Here is a 26,699-nt window from a genome sequence, read left to right as displayed (position 1 = left end):
AGAGAATCAAAATGGGCATACATAAAATTTGAGGTAAACTTCAAATACTGCATGAAATACCTAAAAAAAAAACCCAAAAAGCTTTTTAACTGGTGTGGATAGCTCCCAGACATGAAAGAACGGTTAGGGAAAAACTGCTGAAGACAGCACTGAAGTATAATCTGTTAGGATTATTCAATTTGGTGGTTACGTATGCACTAGTGCCGTTGACCTTATGTTGCAGCCATACGTAAAAAGATAGAACAAGGCATAGCGCGAGCAGAGGGCAGTTCGGTGGTAGGGCAAGCGCAGAACCTCACCCTCACCGACCCCTCGCTCTCGTCAGAGCCCAGCTCCAAAACAGACGCCCACCACCCAGGGCTCCCACGTGGAAGTGGCCAAGACCGAAAGCTCTTGGTGGCCCTCGCCCTCCCTTGGCAGCCCCTCCACAATCCCACAAACACTTGTTCTTACTCTACCACCGAACCCGCACCCTGACCCTCACCCTCGCCAGAGCCCAGGTCCCACAAAACCCCCAGGGCACTCTGGACAGAAACAGGACAGGAAAAGCCCAGCGGATGCCACGGGGCTCTGTGGAACGCAGCAGGGCCCCACGCGGGCATCAGAAAAACCTGGCGAAGCCTCTGGGATACCGCAGAAAACAGCAGGGCCCCACCAGGGCACAAAGCTTCCCTCTGGTTTCACTGGGGCCTTCACCGGGCTTTTGCAGGGCCCAGCCGCCCTCCAGAATTTCCTTGGGCCTTCACTGAGCTTTGCCAATGCCCGGGCAGTTCCCTGCTGCACTCTGGAGTGCCCTGGGAACCCTCGCCAGGTGAAAGAGGGTGCAGCCAGCAGCAGCAGAGGTTGGGGTGAGGAATCCCAGCTTGGAAACATTGTTCTGGTAACAAAAGCACAGCCAAGGAGTAACAGAGTTCACTCCAGTACAGCCCAGGATTTCTTGGCCGTTGAGTAGGGTCCGACAACCGGCCAGAGCAGGTCACACAGTGCCACAGGAGCACGGCAGAGCCACAGCCCGTGGACGGCCACTGCCTCCCTGCCCAAAGCTCGGGGCAGAGATCAACCACCTCTCACCACCTCCCCCCTAGGAAAAGCACAAATCACTGCCCAACGCAGCCACAGCAGCGTTCATTTGTGGCTGTGAAGAGAAATCTTATACTAGGGCTTGGAGCTGTGAGGAAAGCTGGTGCAAGCTACCAGGCCTCCTGGGCCCTTCTTTCCCTCTTCCCTTTATTTTATTGATAACGTAGTGATTTATTTTACTGATTGTGTGCCCATTAGCTGCTTCTGAAGGCAGGGAGGTGCCTCCAGGACTTCCTGGTAAAAGAAAGGCAGGCTTCTTTTCAGGGTGTTCGTTTTATTACAAAATCCTCAGTACCTCAACACACCTCAACCCTGAACAGAGCAACGAGAAAGAACAGAAACACAGCAATTAACTGCTCACCAAAATACCATGGGGCTTCCTAGAGAACAAGCATCGACGGGGACCTCCCGTGCCCCACCTAGCAAAGCAGCAGCTCTAAGAAGCTCTAGCCAAAGGAGGGCTGGTTTTGTCACCGGGTAGAGCTCCTTCCCCCAGATGTTTCAGCAAGGTGGGCAGCACTTGGAGGGGTACCCTGAGATTTAATACGTTTGAGAAGACGGCAGCAGGCAAAGAGCCGTCTGGCTGAATGGGGTCTGGAAGGCAGCGCACGTGGCAGAAAGGCCGCGGAGCTGCACCCCCTGCCTCAAACAAGCTCCTCCGGGTGTCAACACGTTCACATCACAGACGCACTGGCACTAAGTCTGCAACGGAGCGAGGGGTCTCTGCTCCGACTATGCAGACAAGGAGGTTTAGGATTTTCGGTTGGGATTGGGTTTTTTTGTTTGCTCGTTTCTTTTTTAAAATGCAGAAGGCACCAAGCGATTGATCCCCTCTTGCCGACAGGGCTGAAGCGTAGCCCAGGGGTGACTGTTGCTGATCCCAACACGCCTGCTGTTCTGGGTGGGTTAATGTTTGTTCCTTCTTGAGCTCTAGGGTGCTGGTGGCATTTGGCTTTGCTCAGTTCTTTTTGGTCTTGGGGGTGTCATACTTTCTCTTGCTCGAGTACCACAGCAGCAGCGGGATCCCGATGGAGGGCAGGGTCATCACACCAAAAGCTGCCCAGTCCAGCTAAAAGGAGAAATTGTTAGAAAGAAATTAAAAAAAAAAAAAATCACGTACGGATGAGTCTTATAGCCATCAGATCATCTACTCTCAAAGCTTCTGGCTCAAAATCCCACAGCACCAGCTCCTTCACAGAGGTAGCTGGGATGACAACTCTTTACTTTTTCTGTGATACTCTTCGGGATAACTGGTACAGATTAATTCCAATTCATGCTGGAGTTCTCCAGGTGACCGTAGTGCAAACCAAATGCACCACAAACTGGCAAAAAGCCACCGCGCTGGGCTGCCCAGTTGCTGCAGTGTAATTCCAATTACCAACTTAAAGGTACTTACAAAGTGAGGGGAGAACCTCCTGTCAAACTCACGCTGCGCCAAGATTCCTCCCTGCCCAGGAGCACTAGTGAAACCAACCTGAAAAAGGCAGGGGGAAAAAAAGATAGTATTTGCCACCTTTCCTTCTTGCAACAGAGCCTGTGCAGTGTAAGAGCGCAGGGACACCCACCATCCCCTAACAAACAGCTCGAAGAGCACAGCCAGGTGTATCTGCTGCCCGATTTGGGCAAGGATCCTATAAATAGTCAACTCACCACAACCTGTCCGCCCTCCTGTGCCAGGTACGTGATGGTAGCAGAGGTGAAGTTGAAGTAACCAGCTTTGAGAGGCCGCAGAACCACAGTGTGGGACACATTACTCGCTCTGAGAGCCAAAAGTTAAGGAAAATAGTTGCATTTCATCAAAGCAAGGAAAGTGAGGAGATGATGGGTAAAGAGCAGCCTCGAACCAGGTGGAAAAGTCACTCCTGATGACAGATCCAAGTCCTCTGTGGTTACAGACATCCAGACCCATCCCAGGCTGACCCAGCTGCTCCTCCTTCCCAGGCAGATGAATTGCACAGGGACCTGGCCCTCTTTGCAGGGAACTTTATTTTACACAGCACCTTCAAGGAGAACAGAGGTTTGCATTCAATACCTCGCCCAGGGTCTGGCACGCTGGAATTTCAGTGACAACGAATGAAGACAGGAGAGCTACTGGATGCTTAGGGCTAAGAAGGAAGGTTGGGAGAAAATTTCAAAACATGAAAAGATACGGAGCGATCCTGTCCCACTTGACGTTGAGCATCCCAGAGACAATGCCAAAATCTTCTGGGGGGAAAGAATCATCCGACAGCTCCACATCTAAAGCAGCACTAAATGCAACAAAGAAAGGGATGAGAAGAGAATCTTAGACTTGGCATTCTACTTGCTGGGGACTGCACCAAAGAGGGATGACAGTTCCATACCGACAATTCAGCAGCTGGAAGAATGGATTTTTGAAACATAAAAAGGCACCAAGAGAAGATGGGGAGGAGAGTCAGAGTGTATTACAGGGAGAGTGCAGAAAGAGGAAGGCAAAGGTGAGAGAAACTGCAAAAAATGCAGGAAACCAGATGTGAAAAAGAGCTCACAAAGCCAAGAAAGGGAGGCTGCGTGCATGGGGAGCAGAGCGTCACAAGACACAAAAGTAACTACACCATGCTGGACCAACAGCGAGAGCAGCCAGGAGGGAAAAGCAGGAAACAGCAAAAGCAGGGACAACGGAACAGGAAGAAAAAGGCAAATGGCAGGGTTGAACCTTCAAGCACTGGGGGTAAGCTCAGAGGTGGGGGGAGCAAAGGTAACAGCACGTCACGGAGCCTAGAAATAGTCTCATACCCTGCAGACACACACACGTAACGTTCGGTCCTGGTCAGTGTTAGAAGCCTGGACACGGCTTACCTGGAGCCAACGTTGTAGATGTTGTACTGCAAAGTCAAGTCCTTGCCCTCCACTGCATATCTGTTTAATAGAGATTTGGAGGCCAGGAGCCTGGCACCTTCCTCACAGCGGGCCACGTAAAACAGGGCAAACACAGCGAGAATCAGGAGCTTCATCTAGGAGCAAAAGAAAATGGAATGTCATTGATAATTTAATTGCAAAAAGAACACAAACAGGACAGCTAAACAAGACAATTCCGGCATTCATGTGTAGTGAGACATGAACAGCTGTATAGTTCATAGCAATATTGATAAAGGATTATCAATATTTGAAATATTGATAAAGGATTATCACAAGCTGGCAGAAAGCTACCCTGGCTCTACACAAGTCTGCAACTGCCCCCAAAATACCTGTACACTGTCCTGCAAGGATGTAAGAAGGGGCACAGCAGTGTCCCAGGTCGGCAGGCACGGAAGAAAAGACGACAGTTTTCTCCCTTTTCAAAGCCCTGGCAAGTTTCACTCCCCTCTATCGCATCTCGGTAATCAGCAAAGGTCTCATGGTCACAAAGCCTCTTCTAGAAACTTTCAGAGCAAAAGCTTTGGCAATTAACGTTTCACCAGCTTTAACAATTAACAGTTAATTGCCATTGCAAAGCATGAGAGCTTTCCAGCACTGTCTTACACAAGAGTTAGTCCTTCTCCCCATCAAACTCTCTGTTCTTCTCAGGAAGTACTAGCTCCTCATTTCCAACATTTGTTATTCTTTGCTATTCCCAGCCACTGAGGTATCACCAACTCCCTCCAGTGGCCCTTCGGGCCCCAGAAGTCCCTGCTCCGGGCCACGTCTCCCGGTTTCCCCGAGCCCAGCATCTCTGGGGCTGCCCCGCCGAGAGGACGAGGAGCCCGCCCGGGCAGGGTACGCGCAACCCCCCCGGAAACTCGTTGCTGCTTTTAAATGCGGGAGCTGCTCCCGCGTCGGAGCCTCCGCCCGCTCTGCCGGAGGGCCCTTCCCTCCCTCCCTCCCTCCCTCCACGCTCCCCTGCTACCCCAGCGCTTCCACCCGAGCCTGCTCCCCCCCAGCCGCGCGGCCCGCAGACCCGACGCTAAGCTCACAGACATTGCTCCGCTGCCTGCAGGAGACCCTGGAGCGTCACATCCCTCACGTCCCCCCAAAACCCACACCCAAGGCACCCCCACAGACCCTTCCCAGGACCCCCCCCCAGAAACCGGGGGACACGCCACCGAGCTCCACGGATCCCCCCCACGGAGCGCCCTTGCCCCCGGCCCCTCACCGTCTCTGCCCCGCGGTGCCCAAGGGAAGGCCGAGTCAGCGCGGAGGCAGCGGAAGTCCCTCACACCAGAACATGGCGCCGCGGCCCGCGGCCCGCTGGGAAATGTAGTCTTTAGCCCGGCCGCCAGCGGAGGACCCCGCGCCTGCGCAGAGCGCGCCTCCTGCCGCTGCCCTGGCTCCTGCTGCGGGGCTTCCCTCTGGGGCCGGGGGGTTGAACCACCCGTAACCAGATGTGCCCGAAATGATCGGCTCGTTCTTTTGTAACTAAGCGACACAGAGATAGCAGCGGGTAGACAATGCTTTAATGTTGTGTTTGTACACCTACGGCCACGGCTGCGCTGCTGTGCCCGAGGACAACGGGACGAGGAGTAGGACGGACGCGCTACTGTGCTCCCAGCACAGCCCATCGTGACCAGTCGAGGGTGGTTAGAATAACTGGTTTGTGTTAAGGGTGCCAAATCATCGCTAGGCACCATGCACCGCGAAGAAGGGGAGCGAGTTACACAAGCAAGGTGATACCGCGCACGTCCAGAAGAAGGGGTCGACTGAAGGATGCACCTGTACGGCCACCCAGGACCACCAGAGACCCCCACGGAAGCCCCTCGGAGCTCAAGGACGCATGCGCAATGACCACCCAAATATGATAATTAGTTCTGGGAAATAGAATGAATATGCATGATCATTCTGGGAAATTTGATGTATATGTATGTAATTGGACAATATAAGTTTCGGTTGATGTAACCTGCGGTATGCACGCTGGGTGTAATGATCCCCCCGTGCATCCGGCGCCGTAATAAAGAATGCCTGCTTCTTAATGCTACATTGGTGTTAAGGAGTTTGATTCCCAATTTCGGTGACACGCTTTCCTAGAAGCGTCTGCAAAACACCGGCTTTTAGTCCAAAAATACTACTTCTAAACCCTCCGGGGGAGAACAGAGTGCTGCCCCCCGCAGCAAGCCCCCCCGAGGCAGGGACGCCGGGGTTTTGATCCATGGCAGGACAGGCTGGCACCTGGAAGGTGGAGCTGTGGGAATGCACCTTGCCAGAACTCAGTTTCCCCTTGGGGAGTAGGGGACGAGTGGCCTGAACCTGCGGTTTGGGTTTGCTGGAGGCCCACTGCCGAAGTTAGTGCTGCAGGAGAGAAGACGACAGAGCTGCCAAGCAAAGGTGTAGCACGGGAAGGCAGAAGGCGGCCATGCCTCCCCTCCTCTTTTGATTACTGCCCCACAGAACGTTTCTCTCCATCTGTTCTTGGGGTGGGTGTGATTCTCCTCTTATCTCCTTCTTAAAGAGCTTTGGGAACAAGGGGGAAAGAGAGGCACCCTCCCCACTTTACCTTCAGTTAGTGACAAGGACGTAGAGCAGAAGCCCGATGACCACCAGGGCTCGGAGGAGCACTTCAATGAGGAGCAGCAGCATGCCTAAGATGAAGACGGCCAGCAGCTCTGCCCAGCTCCCCATTGCTGCCAACTGCAGCGGGGCTCCGTAAAGTGATGAGGGTGAAAGCAGGGAGGAGGATCTGGGTTAAATTCCTCAAACGCCAGGTGGGACGCTTCTCCTAGGGCACAGACCCCAAAACTTTACCTTAATGTATTAGGGACGCTCTGCGTAACTAACCCCGCACCAGAGAGGCTCCACCCTTCTGTTTCCAACAGATTAGGAAATGGCCTCACCTCCCTGTTGCAAAACCAGTAACAAAATGGAAAGCCACCGGGCCCGATTTTCAGCGCTGGAAGAAACCTTGAGAGGTCACCCATTCCCATGTTTCAGGCAGTTGCCTGCAGACCTCTGGTGGGAGCAGGGCCACAAATCCACACCTCTGTGCACGTATTCCTCCTCACACACACAAATGAACCCACCTCTCCAGGGCCCCAGCCGCTGGCTCCACGTACCACCTTATACTCTTTCTTTTATCAAAGTTCCCCACTCCCAGCCTTTGCCAACAGCTCTCCGTACACCCGCTTTCTTCTTTCTGAACCACGCAGAGCTTATCCAAGCTGCATCGCAGAGCTTAAATCAAGGTTAGCCACCGCACTGAGGTGGTGTAACCATAGGCTGGGGTTCTCTCTCCCACACCTTGCTGCAGTGCCAGGGCAGACCAGGACCCCATCACCCCAACACCGAGAAAATACCCATCCTTGGCCTAAGAAGCTTAGAGCTTTTGACAAAGATTTCTCTGCAAAGCACCTTACTCAAGCAGCAGTTGGCTATCAGAGGTTAATGCATCCAACCTGCTTCTTCTATATGTTTTTCTTCCCGGCTAATGGTTGGTGGGTCCATGTGAGCTGGAAGAGAGCGGGTAACTATGAGGAAGACAAAGCCTTGTTGTTGAGCAGAAGAGTTTGAGGGGAAAAAAGTCAGGCAAGCTGGAAACTTTTCTAGGCACACAAGCAGTGAAAGGCCAAACGGAACTGGTTTTTGTGCCCTCTTTCCCTGTAATTAACACTGGACAACCGGACGGGCCTGACAAAGCGCACCGTGACAGAAATGGCTGCTGGGGGGATGCCTCACAGCTGCAGGCCGAGCAGCCCTGCTCTGAGGGGACACCAGAGCCTCCGGGGCACGGGGAGAGTCTCAGGTCCCCCCAGGCAGCTCCGCTTCAGCCACTGAGACCACGAAGGGGCCGAGGTGTAGCGGGGCCGCGGCTGGGGAAGGCGGCGAGGAACGGCGGCTGCCGCAGAACTACCGCTCCCAGCATGCCCCGCGGCAGACTGCCTCTCCCATGGTGCTCCGCGGCCCGGGATGGGCGAGACCACAGCGCTGACGGGAAGGGGGGTGGACGTCGAGGACTTCCCTTCCACACAGGCTTCTCAGACACCCCGATCCTCCTCCCAGCTCGCCTGTGGAGCCGGCGCATCCCGGTTCCGGTGCCTTCCAGATGCAGCGGGGAGCGCGGCAGGAGAGCGTCCCCCATGCGAGCGCCCGACGGTTGCTCCTCCGGCCCCTTTGCGTATGTGCAGTGAGTCCCCCCGCATGGGCCGTACGCTTGGCGCCGGCAGCCCGCACATGCGTAGTACCACGTGGCACCACCCAACGCGCCGCGGCCCCATGCGCTGGGGGTGTCGCTTCTCAACCGAACATGCTGTGAGCGCCGGGGAGGAGGAGCACCGCCTCCTTATTGGACGCCGGGTCCGCGGTGCGGGACGGGATTGGTCGTTGCGGGCGGGAGGCGCGGTAGGGTGTCGCGGCACGGTGAAGCGGCAGTTCTCGGAGTGGCCGCCTCGCGCTCGCTCTCTCCAGAAGGTTCCGCGCCGGGTGCCGCGCTCGAGCCGCCGCCGCCGCCACGATGATGGGCCCGCGCCCTGTCCTCGTGCTCAGTGAGTGTCGCCGCCGGCCGGCCCGGCCTCCCGGGGCGGAGGGCGAGGGGAGGGGTCCCCCCCTTCCCTTCTCTTCCCACCTTGCCCGCCGCCATGTTGGTTCCCCCTCGCGGCCGGGCTCTCCCTCACAGACCCCCCGCGGGGCCCGGGGACCCCCCTCTCCTCCGGGGGGTTCCGCTGGACCCGGGCTCCCGCCCCCGGCGCGCCCTGAGCTCCCCCCTCGCTGTCTCCTTCAGTCCCCGCGGGCTCTCCGCAGCCACTGCCCGGTGCTGATGGGCCGCGCCCCCCCTCCCCCCCCCCGCCCCGGGCCCCGCTTTGCTCCCTGCGCGGGAGGTCTCAGGGCTCCTCATGAAACCTTCCCTGGCAGATCTCGACTTCCCTCAACTGTTTTCTGCTCGTGGGTTTCTCAGCACGTTGCTTTGTGCTGTCCCACTTGAACGCCTTGTACTCCGTGATTCTCCCGCCGCCCTCCAGTGTGAGACTTTGCTGGGGGGTTTCTTCCTGCTGGGCTTTCTCATCCTCATCTCTCCATCCCTTCTGCTCACCAGGAGGCAGGCTGTTGTAGCCCAGGGGCCCTTTGCTCCAGGCCTGCTTACCTTATTCTTGGGGCTGCTTTTACTGTTGCTTTGTTTTGTTCTGTTTTATAAATCTATACGCGCAAACATCCACTCCTGAAGTAAATCTGTGCTCATCCAGTCTAGGCCTGTAGCAAAAGCAAAGCAGTACCAAGCCGAGAGATTCTTTAGGGCAGACCCGTTTGACAGCCAGTCCCCAAATACGGTTGCGAGCACAGCGGCTACTCATCCCAACGTGCCAAAGGCTGAGCAACACTGATGTATAAAGCTTAATTTTAAACCAGTCTGCGTGAGCATCTGTAACTTTTTTTGACCGACAACTACCATGCAACAGTTCTTGGGCTTTGTGGGATCTTGCAGATTCACCGCCGTTTGATTTTCTCAGGGGAATAGGTTATATTTCAGGGTTGCAAAGTTTTGTCTCGGTTGAATTACGATGCTAATCAGGGATTCTGTTATAATACTTCACTGACGCTCTTCCATGAATATGCTTTCTTATAGTGGCTGTGGAATTTATATTGTAAACGCTTAATTTAGAACTGGCCATTTATCAAGTGTGTGTGACTGAGAGGGCGTCTTTGATGCATTGTCACTATCACTGTTTCAGTCTTGGACTTCTTAGTAAGATCAGATTCAAGTTATATTTGTGCTTTAATATTTTTTCTTTTTCTATGCACTTTAGGTCAGAATATGAAACGTGAGTCTGGAAGAAAAGTCCAGACTGGAAACATCACTGCTGCTAAGGTACCGTATTCTCATGTCAGGCTGATTTGATTCGTTTTTTTTTTAGTATGTGTGCATGCATATATATATTTTTATAGATAGATATATATGTATTTATATATTTAAGAGGGAAAACTGGATCTGAAGCATGTTTTCTCTAGTCTGTATGAATCCAGAGCAGAAGAAACATAGAAAATGAATTTTCAGTGTTAAAATAATAGGTGCGATATACCTGAACATTTTGGTGGGTTGAACCCACCGAAATCTCTTTCTCTGCAAAACCTGAAAGCGTCTAAGTTTTGACATCTGATTTAGATAATTTAGTGTGGTGCCAGTGCTCTTATAATCCCTGTGTTCTCATTGCCACACAGTTCTTAACTTCTGCTGCATCTAAGCAACTGCAGAGAGGTCACTTACATTTTGCAGTGGCTGCTTGTTTCATACAGACTATGGTTTTTCTAGACTTTTTGATGCCCTCCTGTATTGCCTCATTTCTTTCATTCCTCCTAGACTATTGCTGACATTATCCGAACATGTTTGGGACCACGAGCTATGATGAAGGTAAGAACTTTCGCTGAAATACCTGTCCTGCACACTGACAAGAAACGCTACGCGTATTATAGGTCAGTGCAAATATTGCTTCTCTTTCGGTTGCAGATGCTTTTGGACCCCATGGGTGGGATTGTGATGACCAACGATGGCAATGCTATTCTTAGAGAAGTAAGTTTCTCCTAAAGGATTGTCTCGCTTAACACGTGAGTCGGAATCTTTCAGGATACAGTCACACAGCTGCCAATGGAACTGTGTTATTTCATCTTCTGTCTTGAGAGCCAGCATGCACTAAAGAGCAGTGCCGAGAAGGGTGCTTACTGGGGAGGAATTAAATATTCCCAGCAAGCGCTTTTCCTTCTCAGAAAATGAGGTTTGATCTCAGGGTGGTAAGTTTTTGCGGAGGTTTTACAAGACTGGTGTAAATTCCATGGTAATTGTAGCTATAATCACTTGCATCAAAACCTTACGAGTAGATGCTTGCTTTTACAATGCCAAATAACTAGACCAAGAAATCATTGTCATCCTTCTGGTGCAAGTGCTGTTGAAATAACATCACAAAAACCGTAATGCCTGAAAAACTGTGGGAGACACAATATTGTGAAATACAAGGGCTTATTTTCCGTCTCAAAAAGGAAGAAAAATCTTTGTTGTAGTTGGACAGAATGGCTTTGATTGTTTAAAAGGTGTGGTATTTGTTCCATTGAGCGATGCAAGGAGTTTCACCTTCAGTATTCTGGAACAAAAATGTATTCCTTCCTCCTGTACAGATTCAAGTCCAGCATCCAGCTGCAAAATCAATGATAGAGATCAGCCGTACTCAAGATGAAGAAGTTGGAGATGGGACCACATCTGTCATTATCCTTGGTAAGGAGAGTGAATGAGACATACTTTTTGTAAAGGGTTAAGGCTGAAGTTCCCCCTTTTTGCTCATCAGAGCCCAGTAAGTATGCCTTAATGAGACAGATATTCGTTATTTACCAACTCTAAAATTGATCCTTTTTTTTTTTTCTTTTTACCGTGGAAGAGAATGCTGGGTTCAATAGACCCTGAGGTGATCAGCTCCATGCGTTGGAAAGTTGTGTTCTTTCCCTGAGATAAGCACAGTTCAGTATAAAGAAAAGTATAGATGACGTTAGAGCTCTCTACGTGGGTAGCAGATACTTTTTGTCTGGTTTGCTGTTCTCCTGCCTTGACGGTTGATTGTTCTACTAACTGATCTGGGGAATTTTGATGGTTTGGTTTTTTTTCTTTTTTTCTTCTTTTTAGCCGGAGAGATGCTCTCTGTTGCCGAACACTTTCTTGAACAGCAGATGCACCCAACTGTGATCATTGGGGCTTATCGTAAGGCTCTGGATGACATGATCAGTATTCTAAAGAAAATTGGGTAAGTATGGGCTGGTGGGAGTTAGAGAGAAGGGTTCTGTACTGCTTAAAGATGATTCTTCAGGGAATCATGTTGGTAAAATATAACTTAATATAATTGGAGAGGGACTCAATGGGGTTACGAATAGATCGTAGCCTGGAGTAACACTCACTTTACTGTTTGGTTCTTCCTTTGTGTCAGCACTCCAGTGGACGTGAACAACAAAGAGATGATGCTTAAAATAATAAAGAGTGCTATAAATACCAAGGCAATAAACCGCTGGTCTGACTTGGCCTGTAGCATTGCTCTTGATGCTGTTAAGACTGTGGAGTTTGAAGAAAATGGCAGAAAGGAAATTGATATTAAAAAATATGCAAAAGTAGAAAAGGTGAGTATGTCCTGAATCGGTTCTTATCTGCGTGCCCCTTTCTCATTCTGAACTTGTTGTTCCTAGGATGTAGTGGGACGAATTTGGTGCTACTGATCTGCAGTCTGCAAACATAAGATACTGAAGATACCCTTTAAGATATTTTAGTCAGTGCTATCAGCCTTGCTGGTTTACAGTGAAAACAGGGGCAGTTATTTCAACTCTTTTAGAATATTTGTCAAAAAAGATCATTTAAGTTGTTTCGGTTTGCATCTTCCAAACACATGTTGGCAGGCAATAGGATGTGAGCAGTTTCTCAAGCTCTTCCATGGCTTTTCACTTAATCTCAGTTGGCATGCTCTTAAAATTAACTCAGATTGTGACCTGGATGCATCATGGTTACTTGGGAGAGTTTTCCTTTTTCAGTACACGGGATGGATAGTTGCAGGAACCCAGATATACAGGTTTTCGTAGGGTAGACCGACTTGCCTCATTTTCCCCCTTTCTTGTGTCTTGTCAGATTCCAGGTGGTTTTAGTGAAGACTCGTGTGTTTTGCGTGGAATCATGGTGAATAAAGATGTAACTCATCCCAGGATGCGTCGCCTTATTAAGAATCCTCGCATTGTCCTTCTGGATTGTTCACTAGAGTACAAGAAAGGAGAGAGCCAGGTAAAGCGAGTCCTGTTAGTGATGTCCGCAACTTTTGACTAATTTTAAGACTAGTAAAGCAAACAAATCCAGATAGCTCGTTAAAAGCACGAGTGGCAGAAGGCTCTCTTTGCTTTCTGCCTTTCGGAGGCCTTTTGTGTGTATAGGCTAATTCTGCTGTGGGGTCAGTAGCCTGGAGAAAAAGGTGGAAAAATATAACTGAGGCTACAGTGCTTTTACTCACTGAAGCAGCTACAGTGATTTAAGTGATGGTACACGACCATTTAAGTGATGGTCGAGAGACAAAGACATATTTCTGTGCTTTAATTAACACTAATGTTAAACCGACACAGTGTCACGGTTTATTTGATCACTATTTTTCATCGTGTAGTTCTCCTTAACTCTTCCCCAGGCAATATTGGAGGAGTTAAGATCACTCAAGCTAGGGGCTCTGTGTCTAACTCGGTGAAGAATCCAGTAAGATATTTACACCTCTTTCTGTGCAGACTGATATTGAAATAACGCGGGAGGAAGACTTTGCCCGCATCCTGCAGATGGAGGAAGAGTACATTCAGCAGATTTGCGAGGATCTGATGAGGGTCAAGCCGGATCTGGTGATCACAGAAAAAGGAATTTCTGGTAATAACACTTGATCCTTCTTTGTGTTGAATTCATCTTAATAAGGTTCATGCTGTGTTAAATGCAGGGTTCAGCAACTTTAAAAAAAACCAAACAAACAACATGCACACAAAAAAACCCACAAACTGATTTTGAACATGACCCTGGTTTTGTTTTGTTTTTTAGCTTTCTAGCAAATAGTTCTACATTGCAGGCATTGAAGTTGGTTCTTGAGGTTGCCTTGTGAATGTGGACGCTTACAATAATATTTTGCTTTTCCAGCCTTTGGAAATGAGATCAAAATATGTGAGGCTGAGTCTAGCAAACCATGGAAAGCTACACTGTAATTTTGCCTTGCAGCTTGGCTTAAGAAGCTCTATTTCGGTTTTTCTTTCCATAACCCTTTTTACTTTAAAGACACATAAAGTTTGTCAGGATACCGCTGACTCATCAATAAAATTGCACAAACCTGATTTCAGACTTGGCCCAACACTACCTGATGAAAGCCAACATCACCGCGATCCGCAGGGTCAGAAAGACAGACAACAACAGGATCGCCAGGTAAACGCTGTCTCCTCGCTGAGCCTGTTCTTGCTGTCTCTGGCATGGCGTTTTCGCTCTTACCTCGCCCTTTCTCCCCAGTTCTTATTTGCGAGCACCTAACTTGACTGTGCTTTGTGTGCTAGGGCCTGCGGAGCTCGCATCGTGAGTCGCACAGATGAGCTGCGGGAGGAGGATGTGGGAACTGGAGCCAGGCTCTTTGAAGTTAAAAAAATAGGAGATGAGTATTTTGCCTTCATCACTGATTGCAAAGACCCCAAGGCTTGCACTATCATTCTGCGTGGAGCCAGCAAGGAAATCCTAGCAGTAAGTTATTACATGGTCTGCTTCCCCTCCTGTCCTGGTGTGCTGGTTTTGGCTGGGCTAGAGTTAATTTTCTTCACAGTCGCTGGTGTGGGGCTGTGGTTTGGATTTGTGCTGGAAACAGTGCTGATAACCCAGGGGTGTTTTCGTTCCTGCTGAGCAGTGCTGACACAGCGTCAAGGCCTTTTCTCTTCTCACCCCACCCCACCCCACCAGCGAGCGGGCTGGGGGTGCACAAGGGTTTGGGAGGGGACACGGCTGGGACAGCTGACCCCAGCTGACCCAAGGGCTATCCCACACCACATGGCGTCATGCTCAGCGTATAAAGCTGGGGAAGAAGAAGGAAGGGGGGGACGTTCGGAGTGATGGCGTTTGTCTTCCCAAGTCACCATTACGCGTGATGGAGCCCTGCTTTCCTGGAGATGGCTGAACACCTGCCTGTCCATGGGAAGGAGGAATTAATTCCTCGTTTTGCTTTGCTTGCGTGCGTGGCTTTTGCTTTCCTTATCAAACTGTCTTTATCTCAACTCATGAGTTTTCTTACTTTTACTCTTCTGATTCTCTCCCCCATCCCACTGTGGGGAAGTGAGTGAGCGGCTCTGTGGGGCTTAGTTACTGGCTGGGGTTAAACCACGACACCTGGCCACCTTCTTGGTGTCAATAAGTCATTGCTTCCTTTTGAGCAGCTGTTGTGTGCAAGTGAAGCAAGCACAAGTTTCCGCTGGGTTCTGGAGCGACAAAGAATTCCCATCTTGTGGGCTGTACTGTACAGTGAAGGCAAAACTTGTGTACTCCAGAGGAACCCATGCCAGCAGACTGCGGGCTGTACTTTGAGCTGGTGGTGTGCTACAGTTCCCTACGACCGATAAATCTGTGCTTTTCTGCCTGTTGCAGGAGGTAGAGCGCAACCTCCAGGACGCCATGCAGGTGTGTCGCAACGTCCTCATTGACCCGCAACTGGTGCCGGGAGGGGGAGCTACCGAAATGGCCGTTTCCCACGCGCTGACGGAGAAGTCCAAAGGCATGACGGGTGTGGAGCAGTGGCCCTACCGTGCCGTAGCCCAGGCTCTGGAAGTCATTCCCCGAACGCTGATCCAGAACTGCGGCGCTAGTACCATCCGTGTGCTGACCTCGCTCAGGGTAAGGCGCGTGGCGTGGGGTCATCCGAGAGATTCAGCCCTTTCCTGCTGTGTCCTGCCCCTCGGATCAGTCATCCTTCCGCAGCAGCGCCCTTGGGCGGGGAGCAGCTTGTCAGGCTGTTGAGGGGGCAGCTTTTTAGTAGTTGCAGTAGGCAAATATTAAAAGAATATTAAATAGTTATTAAAGGAAGCCTGTGTTGAAATAACCGATCCCTTGAAGGTGCTTGAAAGACTGTTGTTGGGGTTTTTCGCATTAGCTGGGCTGCAAACGTTTTGACTGAAGTTTTGTGCCAAAACTGGAAGCATGAAAATGGAATTAAATAGCTTGTTTGAGGTACTAGCGTTTAAAAACAAAACAACACAACCCTGAGGGTGAACAAAATCAAAATCTTCCTTTGAGATTAGATTGGATGGCATGAGAGAGAATATCTCCAAGTCTAACTTCAGATATAATTAGGTGTTTCAAGTGGTGCTCAGTAACATGCTCTTGTATAAACTCCAAAATTGAGAATATTCTAATGACCTTTTACTATTTTCCTGAGCCCGTGGTCAGTTTGAGTTTGTGAATTTGCCGTCTTAACTCTGTCGGTGGTGACCTGTCATTCTGCTTACAGGCAAAACACACTCAAGAAGGCAGCCAGACGTGGGGAGTGAACGGTGAGACCGGCGCCTTAGTGGACATGAAGGACCTGGGGATCTGGGAGCCTTTAGCAGTCAAATTGCAGACCTACAAAACAGCGGTAGAGGTAAGGAGGGAGGCGGGGGGGAAACTTAAGAGCCTCTGTAGCGTATCTCTTGGGAGAAGGCACTGCTCGTGCACTTGGATGTTTGGGTGAGCACCGCAAACGGAGCGTGCTGCATGCCAGTGCTTCTGCTCGCTGAGGCAGGAGGGGTGATGATAAGGGAGGCAGCACTCGTGGGAGCCCGTACTCGGGCTTTCAGAGGGCTTGGGTTTTGCTCCGGTGGCTAAAATTTGTTGTGTTGCATCCTACCTTTTTCCACAAACTGTGCAGACTAGTTCGTCGCACAAGGATGGGCTGCTCCGAGTGACGGCCAGAGCTGTGCCTGAGAAATTCGGTGCCAGCAACGTGCTGGAATCCAGTTAGCGGCCCTGGGAGCTTCTGCCCTTTGGATCATCAGACCGGCCTTGCATAAGCTGCCCTCCCCTTGTTACAAGATAGGAAGGCCCCTTGTTAGGACGAGAGGAAATGGCCTCAGGTTGCATCAGGAGAGGTTTAGATTGGATATTAGGAAAAATTTATTTACTGAAAGGGTGGTCAAGCATTGGAACAGGCTGCCCAGAGAGGTGGTGGAGTCACCATCCCTGGAGGAGTTCAAGATGTGGCACTTGGGGACATGGTGTAGTAGGCATGGAGGTGTTGGATGGACGGTTGGACTAGATGAGCTTAGAGGTCTTTTCCAACCTTTATGATTCGAAGATCCCATTTTGAGCGTTCGCTCAGATCAAAGGCAGTTGTTTGAAGGGATGCTGTGTCCCTTTCTTGTCGGTCAGCTAGAAATAATCGGTGTCCCCTTTTCCACGGGCTGCCCCTGCCACCTGCCAGAGCCACGGACTGTGATGGGCACCGTGTCCTTCCCATGGTGCGGTGTTGCCACGTGCTGTGCTGAGAGAATCATTTAATCAAGGGCAGATGGTTCTTGGGTGCGAAAGCCGGGTAGAGTGGATTTTATTCTTTGTGACGAGCTCCTGACCAGACTTTCTCTGCAGACTGCAGTTCTCCTCCTCCGCATTGATGACATTGTTTCGGGGCACAAAAAGAAGGGCGATGATCAAAGCAAGCAGCCCGCTGCGCCAGAGGCAGCCCAGGAATAAGAGGGGTCGAGTGGCTGCTGGGAAGAACCAGGCACCTCGGACTCGACTGGGGCAAGAGCTCGATGAAGCGACCCTGTGCTGAGGCGGAGCTGGGGAAAAGTTTGTCTAAAGTCTGGGGGAGAGATGGGGGGGAAAAAAAAAAAAGCCACGAAGGTGGGGAAAGGGCCGATGGGTCCTGGAGGTGTCCCTGCTCTGGGTGGACATACTGATGCTTAATTTAAATCTCTGGACTGTAACTTCTCCTTACTCTTTGCCTCAAAAATAAACCACGTCGTTTCAATCTGGTCGTGCATTTAACGCAGGTCGGGGAGGAGGGCGATGGAAGAGCCTCCCCGCAGGGCCGGTCGCTGCCAGGGTGCCCTGGGCAGGACCCTGGCCGTCGTGTTCTCCCCCTCCGCGGCCGCTGACACCGTCATCTCTCCACCCCCAAAATCTTTCTGAAGGGCGGCGGCTCCTTTAAGAGTCCCCGCCCGGCCCCTTTAAGGGGGGGTGGTCTCTGGGCGGTCACGTGAGGGGGCGGCATCGCAACATGGCCGCCAGCGCCCTGCTGCTGGCCGCGCTGCTGGCGGCGGGCGGCCGGGGGGCGGCGGGGCGGGAGGGGGCCGGGGGCGGCCGCCGGCAGGTGAGCGGGGGCAGCGGGGCCGGGATCGGGGCGCACCGGGGCTGGGAGCGGCCGCCGCGGGCTCCAGCCGCTGGTCTGGGGCTCGTCCCGCTCCCTCCGCCTGGCGACCCGCGTGTGGGACCGGGCCAGGCCCCCGCGTATCCCCCCGCTTCCCCCGCAGAGCGCCCGGGGGGAAGCCTCGGATCCTGCTGGGAGCGGGGGCTGGGCTGGAGCCCTCCCGAGATGCCGCCTGGCCCCGGCCATGCCGATACTGTGGCCCAAAAGTGGGGGGGTTTGGGGAGGAGAGGGGCTTCCTCGGCTCTCCCTGCCCCACGCCGAGCAAACCCCGCCGGGGCTCAGGCCGGAGCTGGAGGGAACCCGCCCCCGCCCCGTCCTGCCGCACAGGGAGGGCACTGTGGGTCACCCCAGTCTGGGGACCCTGCGCTGCCGACCCCTCTCCTGCTGCCGCCCATCCCGGTGCCACCCGCCTCCGTCCCTCGTCTCCCCGCCGTGTCCTGATCCGGTGGGAGCACGGTGGCTGTGGGCAGGGAAGCGGCTCGCTGCCGGAAAGCTGTTCCGAAACAGCCGGATGGGAAGTGCTGACCAAGCTTGTTAAGCAACACTTGGGCCGTGGCAGGGCTTCGTCGCCTGCAGAGCTCACAGGGAAACCGAGGCAGCTCACATGCCCTTGTCTACCCACAGACCGGGGCCGGCCGCCTCCGGGAAGCCGAGCGTTGGGAATTGTCCTGCGCCGCGTAGGACCGAGTCCCCCTGAGACCTCTCCTTCCTCTGCAGGTGTCGATGCAGTACAACCCCGGCTGGAACAACTCCTCCGTCAACCTGCTTCACGTGCGGGCGGTGGGGCCCAGTGACACCCTGCACTACATCTGGAGCAGTATCGGGGCCCCCGCGGTGCTGCTGGTGGCTACGGAGAGCAGGAGCAGCGCCCTGCGCGTCAACTGGACCCAGCTGCTCTCGCCCGCTCCTGCGGGCGCCATCTGGATCGACCCTCCCAGCAGTGTTGTCTACTCCACTGCCGTTGTCTTCACCAAGGTACCGCTGAGGAAGGTGGCCCTTCTCCGGGAGAAGATGGTGGAGGGGACGCGGGGGGTTGCCTGGGGCAGAGCGGGTCCGTCAGGAGCTTTCCCAGCTGCGGCAAAATGACCCTTTGCGTGTCCTACCCTGGTCGTCTCTGGCTTGAGCTGTGATGGTGCCTTGAGGTGTTTGACCAAGGCAGCTCCTTTTTGGTCTCCTTCCTCTCCCTGGTGGCAGTGGCAGCCCGGTGCACGGCAGCCCGTGGACCACAGCACAAAGGCGTGGTGTCCGCAGCAACTGCTGGTGGCTCCCGGCCCCTCTCCCCTTCCCTTTCCCTAGGTGTTTGAGTACAGCGAGGCCAAAACGCTGGAAGAACTCTTCTACCCCACGTACGACCTGTCTGACTTTTCCTGGGACAGCATCAATCACACCCTGAACCACACAGCCCTGACGGCCGAGTTCACGGGCGTCCCGGCCACTGACCCCAGCGGCAGCTTCTCCAACGGCAGCCTGGCGTTTCGGGTAAGCCCACGGGGGCAGAGGGGGGGTATACGCTGCGTCGGGGTGCTATAGGGAGAACACAGTGAATATCATGTCCAAAGCACCTTCTGGAGAGGGAATGTTGCTCCTTGGTGTCCCACCTGGTGATCGTGCTGTCCCTCTGATGTGTGTCCCCTGCAGGTGACAGCCTACGAGGCCAGTGGCCGTGACGGGCCCCTGCCCAGCCTCCTGCACACGGCAAACAGCTCTAAAGTGGAGTTTGTCCTGGCTGGGGTGGCTCCACGGGGCAACAGCTCCCGATTTGTGCTGGAGGTGGCCACGGTGGAGGAGACAGGGGTGGTGCAGAGGCTGCGCTCGGCACGCTCCATCGACGATGAGTACACTCCCACCATCTTTGAGGTGCGTGAGGGGTGAGCGCCGGGCTTAGGGATGTTCCCTGCCGCAGGAACGAGGGTGAGGGGGATCTGGGGCAAGCAGCCTGGGCAACCTGTGGCTCCCTGCTATGGCTCACCCTGGCATGAAGACCATCTCCTGTCCTCACTTCACCACCCGTTGCTCTCCCTACACCAGATGCTCTCCCTGGTAGCCGAGTCCCAAAATGACAGCTCCGCGCTCAGCTTCCTGCAGTGGAAGGCGACAGCCTACGGCTCCCAGAGCCCCAGGCGCGAGGACAGCATCCAGTGCCGGTCTCGTGGCCTGCAAGCAGCCAACTGGACCCTGCCCGTGTCCGGCATTGTCCACGCCTACTTTGGGGAGGGTGTAGGCAGCACCTACACCATCAGCGCCATCAATATCTCTTTTGGGGGAGAGGACGGAAGGGTTTACCAGGAGAAGCGCTACCTTAGCTGGTGAGTGGGGTCCGTTGTGCGTGAAATGATGCTCTCCTAATACCTTGCAGTTTGGGGAACTGCTAGGTTAGAGGGTTTCTCTGTTTAATAACTATCTTTCAAAAGTCTGCGTTTTCCTATGCTCCTGTAGCAAGGAGTTTTGCAGCTTATCGATGCGTTCCCTCGCGCCTCCCCGAGGCTGGGAGACCCTCTCCTGCCCCATGTGGGATCCTGCCAAGAAATCTTGAGCTGACCCTATTGGGGTAGAAAGCCCCAGACATTCCACCCGTGGCACACAGCTGATCGCCATCTCCGTGGCTGATTTTTCCTCATCCCCTCCTGCAGGTCGGCGCTGCTGGGCTTCGGGCAGCCCCCCAAGGACACCTTCTCCCCCCTCGTCATCTCCATCATGGCCGTGGCACTGGGCACCCCCATGGTGATGCTCCTGGTGGGCAGCTGCGTGGTCCTCTTTGCCCAGAGGAAACGTTACTCTGAGTACGAGCCCATCAACTGAGCGGGACGGTCCCCGGAGAGACCCCCAGGATCCTTCTCGTCGCCAGGAAACAACCGCGGCTGCTGCAGGGGCTCCAATGCCTGCAATCTCCTCTCTGTCCTCCCCTCCGTCCCTGCAGTCCAGGCTCAGAGGGGACCAGGGCAACGTTTGCAGCCGTGGCCCATGGGGCGTATCCCGCTGCCCTGCTCCCTCCTACTGCCCAGATCCTGCATCTGATCACACTTCTTCCTCTGTTTTTTTCCTGATCCATCCAGCCAAGGGAAGTGACTGGGGGGAGTCGGTCAGGCTTGCCTTGAGCCGCGGAAAGATCCTCCTTCTGCCAAGGGATAAAACCACTGTTGTCGTGTCTGCGGCCAAGCAACAGCTGGGACTGGCTGTGCCCTGTCCTGTGCCACTTCCAGAGCACTCCAGGGTCGCTCGGGTGGCTCCAGCCCACGAGCAGGGCTGGAGGACAGGGCTGGGGACCAGTACTGCTCCTGCCAGCGTGCAGGGTGCCTCGCTGCTTCTCGCTGTGCTGGGGGCATCCCAGAACAGCCCCCCTCCACCCAGCCGGGACTCCCGGACTCCTCAATCCCCAACGGGCACTTTCTGCTCTGCTGGCCTCGGTGAGGGCTGCTGGTACAAGAGGGAAACGCAGTGCCGCTTTGCAGCAGCTGCTTGAGCTCAGGTACGTCCTGGCAGCCCGTAAAGGGCTGATCTAGCCTTGCTCTCGGTTCACTGCAGCCATCGGCTCTGCAGGGCCGGCTCAGAGGTGCTATCCAGGTGCTTGAAGCCATGGGGCAAGCGTGGCCTGTGGCTGCTCGGTGTTTGCAGAGGTGCTGCATCACTTGGGGGTGTGCTGCCTTTTCATGTTCTCCATCACTGACTTGTCTTTGACCAAATAAAGTGGATTTCTAAGAGCAGTTTCCTGTAGAAACGCTGCACTATGGGCGAGCGCGAGGAGAGCAGCTCTCGGGCCTCGCAGGAATTAAAGGGTGCTGGAACTCAGCAGGAGCCAAGATACGAAAACACGCCTCTGAGAGGAGGGAGCTCCCTGCCCCTGGTTTGACTCATGCCCCGCAGCAGCGTGTGATGCTCTGGGGTGGTTTTGCCTACGAGCCATGGGGTCAGCGGGAGCCCAGGCTGCGGGCCGTATCCCTGCTGAGAGGTGCATTTGAAAGAGTCGGACTGTTCCCATTCCCTGACTCGGCTGGGCTGCAGTGGGTGAACTGCTCCCATGCTACAGCAGTCGGGGATGGGAGGCGAGACAAGGCAAACGCTTGGCAGATCTAGGGATGGAGGGGCTTTCCCTTTATTTGGTGGATTTTTAACTGGTTTGGGTTATGCCTGAGAATCAGAGAACTGAGACTTGCATGGGGCTGGGCTCCCAGGGGTCCCTTCGTGTCCGCAAAGGACTGCGAGGTGGGGCCCAGTGCCCTGAGGGGTGCAGGCTGGGTGCCCGTCCTGGGGGGCATCGGCTGTCCCCAGCCCTAGGCAGCAGCAAGCCTGGTGCCGTCTCACCCATCCCGGCTTCTCCCCGCATCCCTCCTTGGGGCAGGGCTCCCTCCCTCCTACCTGGGCAACTGGTTTGTGAACCAGGTGCTGAACCTCCACCAAGAGGAAGAGGAGGAGGGACAAGCTGGGCAGGACCTGCCACATCGCCACACGGGGACCCAGGAGCAGGATGCAGGGCTGGGGTGCTGTTGCAGCACTGGGAGATGTTTGGGGAAATATTTTGGGGCTGGATGATGGCATCCTGTGGGCAAAGCTACGAGTCCTGGCAGCAGCGATTCCTAGGGGAATTTAACCCACCCTCCCCAAACCAGCCACAATGCCGCTCGGTGAAGGGCTTTATTGGGCAAAGCCAGCTCCAGCAGGAGGTTAGGCAAATCCCATCCCAACCCATCCTCGTGGAACAGGGCTCACTGGGTCTTGCTCCGGGCCCTGTTCGCCCTCCTGCAGGCAGCTCCCAGTGCAGAGGGTTTTACAGCTTAGCTCTATCGACCCCGGGCGCCCAGCAAAAACCTTGCCGGGTCCAGGCAGGGAGCAGGGGCCCAGCCAGATCTGCCTACACCCCTCCACCTTCAGGGCTCACAAGGCAGGGCGGTGAGGAGGGCTCAACCCCTCTGCACCACAGGGTCCAGGCACCCCATGTCCCCGGGGCCTCCCTCACCCCCAGTACCGGAGTTTGGCTCCACTGTCCTTGGAGCGGTCCTCGGGCTTTGGAGCTGCCACAGCAAGGAGGTTTTCGGGCTCCAGGATGAACATGCTGTAAAGGTTCCAGAGTAGCATGGCCAGGAGGGGCAGGAAGGTCATGCTGAAGCCAAAGGCACGGAAGGAGCGCCCGATGGCGTATGACAGCCAGTAAATCAACCTGGAGAGGGCAGAGAGGTGTGGGTTCAGCGAGGGCGATGCCGTGGGGCCGGCACCCAGCTTCACTCAGGGGTTCTGACCCCAGCGAGGGTCTGCCAGGCACGGCCACTGCGGGAAGTCGGATGAGGGAAACCCTGTGCCGGCTTTCCTGGCTGTCGTTGGCTGGGTGAGGCACTGCCAGAGCAGGAGTTTGCACCAAGGCGTGGTATTTGTCAGCGCCGACAGACCCTGTTTTGCACCCTGGGCACTGCCACAGCCCAGGTAGGGAAAAGGAGCCACTTACCGGGAGATGGCAAAAAGCCCCGTGAGCAGGGGGATGAGCTTGAGGACCTCCTGTGGGAGGTAGGTGGCCAGCACAGCCATGTTGAAGAAGTAGAGGATGAAGAGATGGACGGACTGGGAGACGTAGGTGCGGTGGATCTCCACCTCCTGCTGCAGCTCCCCGAAGGGTTCCAGTGCGGAGGAGCAGAGGCGGGAGATGCCGCTGACGATCATCCCTGGGGGGGGCAAGAGAGAGGGGCTGAGCAGGCGCCCAGTGAAACTGCATTGGGGTCTGAGGGCTGGGGGAGGACCAGAGAGACGCAACGGGGTGGGAAGAGGGCAGGAAAACTCAGTCTGCTGCTCCTGGTAGGAGCAATGGAGCTGTAAAGAGCTCAGCCCCAGCTCTACTCATCACCCCCCACAGCCCCCGCTCCCCCAGGGCTAATGCAGCCCAGCGATGGGGGCGAAGGGCTTTGTACGCCCACCCCACGGCTCACCCAGAACGATGGGGAACGTGGCAAAGGCGGCACAGCGGAGTGTGTAGACCAGGCGGTCGCTGACAGCGGGCAGCAGCGGGGCGTCAAAAGGCAGGAAGACGTAGGCCCCGTAGATGAAGCAGGGGCAGAGGAGCAGGGCCCCCACCACTGAGGCCACGGCCTTGAGGTTGTCGGTGCCGCAGTCCCTGGTGCACGGGCACCGCGGCCCCTCGGTCGGCAGCTTGGCCACTCGCCCCTCAAAGCCCAGTGGGTCCCTGTAGCGCGAGGGGCCGATGGGAAGGAAGACCTGCTTCTGGCAGAGGCTGTTGGGTTTGTTGCTGTGGGGGACGTAGCCCCCTTTGCCCTCCTCCCGGGGCCATGGGGCGGGTTGCTTCTTTTGCTTGCCGGGTGTCCGCTCAATGCACTGTGGGTCGATGGGCACAAAGACGTGGGCCGCCATCACGGGCAGCCCGTGGGCTTCCTCATCTTCGGCCTCAGCTGGGGGGCAGGTGAGAGCAGCCTTCTCGGGGTCTTCACGCCCCCCTTCAGGACTTGAGCGTCTCTTCATCTCCGCGGGCTCCGGCTGGTCCTGGGCGCTGTGCTGGCACCGGTCCCATGGCAGGGTGGCATCAGGGTCCCCCGAGTGTTCATCTGGGGCGGGTGGCACCTGGTCCAGGGGGGTGGTCAGGGCCACCTTCCCCAGCTCCAGCAAAGCCACCTCCTCAGGGGGCAGGATGGGGTCAGCGGCAGCCATGAGAGTGGCCGGCTCGGTACCGCTGGGGATGCAGCTGGGGACTGGCAAGAAACTCTCCTGCGTTTTGGGGTGTCAAGAGGGGACTAGGTTCCCGTCCCTTCCGCTTCACCCTGTGCCAGGAGAAAGGAGACAGACAAAAAAACCAGCAAAAATTAGAGGTTTGGGGTCATGCACACCGCCCCAGTTACAACATGGGGTGAGAATTGGCAGCCACCACCCCTGGAGTCCCCATCACCTGCCTGCCCTTCCACTATTGGGAGGAAGCAGAGCCCGGTGTCCCCATGCTCTCACGCCCTGCCAGTGCACCCAGCCCATGGCAGCAGGATCAGGGCACATGGCACCGTGCGTGTGGGCACCATTGCCCATAGCTGGGTGCCTGGTGAGCCCCGGGTGTGCGGGTCTGGCTGCAAAATGGAGGCAACCTGGGAATTGCTTTCCCGCCTGGCCAAACATCCCGGAGTTTGTGGCTGGGCGCAAGCCTTGTGACTCGGGGGAGCTGGACGCTGCCTGGCCGATGCAGCTGGCTCCACCCGTGGCTCCGTCCGGTGCCAGCCAAGCCCCGGTACTTGGGGAGAGCCGGCCAGGCCACATCTAGGAACAACAGCTAAAGCCAGGATGAAACAGATTTGCTGCCTCTTGTGGCTGAGACCGATCTGGGGCGGGCACAGGAGGCTGCTGGGTGCCACTTGCTATGGGGGAGCTGGAGATCCAGGCAGAAATCTCACGTTTTTCCCTCTTAGCAGGGGATCCCTGTCTCTTAGGCCGTCCCAGGGGTTGCTGGCTGCAGGCACAGGAGCCTCCTGCAATGAAAATCTCTCTCTCTCTCTCTCCCTTCTGGGCAGATTCATCCCTGCACCCCCAGAAAGAGCCCTGGCCTGGCCACAGGCATAGGGAAACTGAGGCACAGAGCGGTGCGGGGCTTCATCTGAGGTCCACACAAGGCAGTATGGCTAAAGCAGCTTCCTGCGTCTCGCGCACCTCCCTCTCCCCTCTCCCAGCCCCACTCGCTCATCGCCCCATGGGACACGGGAGGAAGCTGGCACCGGGCTCCCCTTGCTGCGAAACTTACTTGGAGAGAGGTGGGGGGCCATGGGGCTGGGGGCCATGCGGCGGCAGCTGCGCTGGGAGCCTGCGAAACGCTTCCACCGTCTGGACTTCAAACCTGTTTAACCAGCTACGGTGGGGCTGGGCCGAAAGGGGCAGGCGCAGCCGCCTCGCCCGACGCGGCGCTGAGCCCGCGGGCGGCCCCTCAGCCCTGGGCTGGCTCCCGAGCCCGTCCCGTAGCCAGGGACGTGTCCTCAGCGGGCCCCTCCATGGTGTGTGCAAGCACGGGACAGCACGTCCCCGTTCCAGGGGGTTTTGCCCTGGGAGGGCTGGCAGCAGGGCTGGGGCCTGGTGGAGAAGGAAAAGCCCCAGTGCTTGTCTGCCATGGCAGAGACAGGACCGGCCTGGCTCTCTGTCCGGGCTGTTCCTGTGGGAGCCATGGCCGTGCCGAGGAGGTGAAGCACCAAAGGGATGGGGGACCCTGGGGAGCCCCCGCCCCAGCCAGCAGCACCTGGCCTTGGTGCTACATGGTGGCATGAAGGGATTCCCAGGATGTCGGGGGGGGGATTCCTCCCACCATTCCATCCAGCTGGGCCGCTCATGGCCCCCACAACGATGGAGGGTGGCCCCTGTTTGAGCCCCCAGGGATCCCGGCAGCCCCGAGGCGCCAAGGCAGAGGGACGCCTGCCCCTCAGCTCCTGCCAGGCCCAGGGCAGCCATAGGGAGGGCCCAGCAGGCCCACAGTGGGAACCGGCCTCCAGGCCACGGGGCAGCCATAGGGAGGGCCCACCAGGCCTACGGTGGGAACCGGCGTTTCGTGCCTCCCCGGGGGCGGGGGGTGTCACCCCGCAGCCCTCAGGCCCGGGTCCGGCGCGCAGGCCGACCAATAAAGCGCCTTGCCTGACGCCGGCGCGGCCGCCATGTTTGCCAGCACTAAGTGCTGGCGCGGCGGCCGCGTGTGTGCGTAGGGGATGGGGGAGCTCTCGCGAGATGACGCCGCGCAGCCGCCATGTTGCCAGCAATAAGTGCTGGAGCGGCGAGAGGGTAAACTCTCGCGAGGTGAGGCCGGCCCCGCCGCCGCCATGTTTGCCCGCCGCTCTGCGGTCTCGCGGCAAGTCTCGCGAGAGCGGCGCGGGGCAGGGGGCAGCCGCGCAGCCATGGCGG

The 26,699-nt window shown here is 55.5% G+C and overlaps 4 protein-coding genes across 5 annotated transcripts; 2 read left to right on the top strand and 2 right to left on the bottom strand.

Moving 5' to 3' along the window:
* Positions 1-1,334: 1,334 nt before the first annotated feature.
* On the bottom strand, positions 1,335-5,273 carry SSR2 (signal sequence receptor subunit 2). 2 transcript variants are annotated; one of them, XM_075524691.1, is made up of 6 exons: positions 5,171-5,273; positions 3,898-4,052; positions 3,231-3,329; positions 2,731-2,839; positions 2,477-2,554; positions 1,335-2,149 (listed from the first exon to the last, which is right to left on the bottom strand). In XM_075524691.1, exons 2-6 carry the CDS (start codon positions 4,050-4,052, stop codon positions 2,039-2,041), a joined length of 552 nt encoding a protein of 183 aa, XP_075380806.1. In that variant the 5' UTR covers positions 5,171-5,273; the 3' UTR covers positions 1,335-2,038. The 2 variants fall into 2 exon arrangements, with proteins under 2 accessions (XP_075380806.1, XP_075380807.1); XM_075524692.1 differs by lacking the exon at positions 5,171-5,273 and adding an exon at positions 4,287-4,446.
* A 3,062-nt stretch (positions 5,274-8,335) lies between these two features.
* CCT3 (chaperonin containing TCP1 subunit 3) lies at positions 8,336-17,454 on the top strand. Its single transcript, XM_075524690.1, has 14 exons — positions 8,336-8,486; positions 9,744-9,805; positions 10,295-10,345; positions 10,442-10,504; positions 11,104-11,200; positions 11,603-11,720; positions 11,901-12,087; positions 12,587-12,736; positions 13,222-13,354; positions 13,813-13,894; positions 14,020-14,200; positions 15,092-15,337; positions 15,951-16,082; positions 17,066-17,454. Exons 1-14 carry the CDS (start codon positions 8,456-8,458, stop codon positions 17,168-17,170), a joined length of 1,638 nt encoding a protein of 545 aa, XP_075380805.1. The 5' UTR covers positions 8,336-8,455; the 3' UTR covers positions 17,171-17,454.
* Positions 17,455-17,683: 229 nt separating this feature from the next.
* On the top strand, positions 17,684-21,547 carry GLMP (glycosylated lysosomal membrane protein). The gene is made up of 6 exons (XM_075524994.1): positions 17,684-17,792; positions 18,567-18,824; positions 19,146-19,328; positions 19,488-19,706; positions 19,878-20,155; positions 20,480-21,547. The coding sequence occupies exons 1-6, from the start codon at positions 17,700-17,702 to the stop codon at positions 20,646-20,648; spliced, it is 1,200 nt and encodes a 399-aa protein (XP_075381109.1). The 5' UTR covers positions 17,684-17,699; the 3' UTR covers positions 20,649-21,547.
* Positions 21,548-22,558: 1,011 nt separating this feature from the next.
* Positions 22,559-25,813, bottom strand: TMEM79 (transmembrane protein 79). Its single transcript, XM_075524932.1, has 4 exons — positions 25,561-25,813; positions 23,759-24,601; positions 23,284-23,497; positions 22,559-23,001 (listed from the first exon to the last, which is right to left on the bottom strand). Exons 2-4 carry the CDS (start codon positions 24,489-24,491, stop codon positions 22,797-22,799), a joined length of 1,152 nt encoding a protein of 383 aa, XP_075381047.1. The 5' UTR covers positions 24,492-24,601; positions 25,561-25,813; the 3' UTR covers positions 22,559-22,796.
* Positions 25,814-26,699: the final 886 nt, after the last annotated feature.

The sequence above is a fragment of the Mycteria americana genome, chromosome 25 (assembly GCF_035582795.1).
Source record: "Mycteria americana isolate JAX WOST 10 ecotype Jacksonville Zoo and Gardens chromosome 25, USCA_MyAme_1.0, whole genome shotgun sequence".
Lineage (NCBI taxonomy): Eukaryota > Metazoa > Chordata > Aves > Ciconiiformes > Ciconiidae > Mycteria > Mycteria americana.
Note: the sequence above shows the minus strand (reverse complement) of the source record. Positions and strands in the feature narration are given on the sequence as shown.

Excerpts from the sequence above, each read along its gene's own strand:
- SSR2 (XM_075524691.1), bottom strand. The coding sequence starts at position 4,052 with ATGAAGCTCCTGATTCTCGCTGTGTTTGCCCTGTTTTACGTGGCCCGC. Across the intron at positions 2,840-3,230 it reads AAGTGGGACAGGATCGCTCC|AGCGAGTAATGTGTCCCACA; the intron begins GTATCTTTTCAT and ends TTTGGCTCTCAG. Across the intron at positions 2,555-2,730 it reads AGGAGGGCGGACAGGTTGTG|GTTGGTTTCACTAGTGCTCC; the intron begins GTGAGTTGACTA and ends TGCCTTTTTCAG.
- CCT3 (XM_075524690.1), top strand. The coding sequence starts at position 8,456 with ATGATGGGCCCGCGCCCTGTCCTCGTGCTCA. Across the intron at positions 12,088-12,586 it reads AATATGCAAAAGTAGAAAAG|ATTCCAGGTGGTTTTAGTGA; the intron begins GTGAGTATGTCC and ends GTGTCTTGTCAG. Across the intron at positions 13,355-13,812 it reads CACAGAAAAAGGAATTTCTG|ACTTGGCCCAACACTACCTG; the intron begins GTAATAACACTT and ends ACCTGATTTCAG.
- GLMP (XM_075524994.1), top strand. The coding sequence starts at position 17,700 with ATGGCCGCCAGCGCCCTGCTGCTGGCCGCGCTGCTGGCGGCGGGCGGC. Across the intron at positions 18,825-19,145 it reads CTGCCGTTGTCTTCACCAAG|GTGTTTGAGTACAGCGAGGC; the intron begins GTACCGCTGAGG and ends CCCTTTCCCTAG. Across the intron at positions 20,156-20,479 it reads GAGAAGCGCTACCTTAGCTG|GTCGGCGCTGCTGGGCTTCG; the intron begins GTGAGTGGGGTC and ends CCCCTCCTGCAG.
- TMEM79 (XM_075524932.1), bottom strand. The coding sequence starts at position 24,491 with ATGGCTGCCGCTGACCCCATCCTGCCCCCTGAGGAGGTGGCTTTGCTG. Across the intron at positions 23,498-23,758 it reads CACGTTCCCCATCGTTCTGG|GGATGATCGTCAGCGGCATC; the intron begins GTGAGCCGTGGG and ends TGCCCCCCCCAG. Across the intron at positions 23,002-23,283 it reads GGGCTTTTTGCCATCTCCCG|GTTGATTTACTGGCTGTCAT; the intron begins GTAAGTGGCTCC and ends TGCCCTCTCCAG.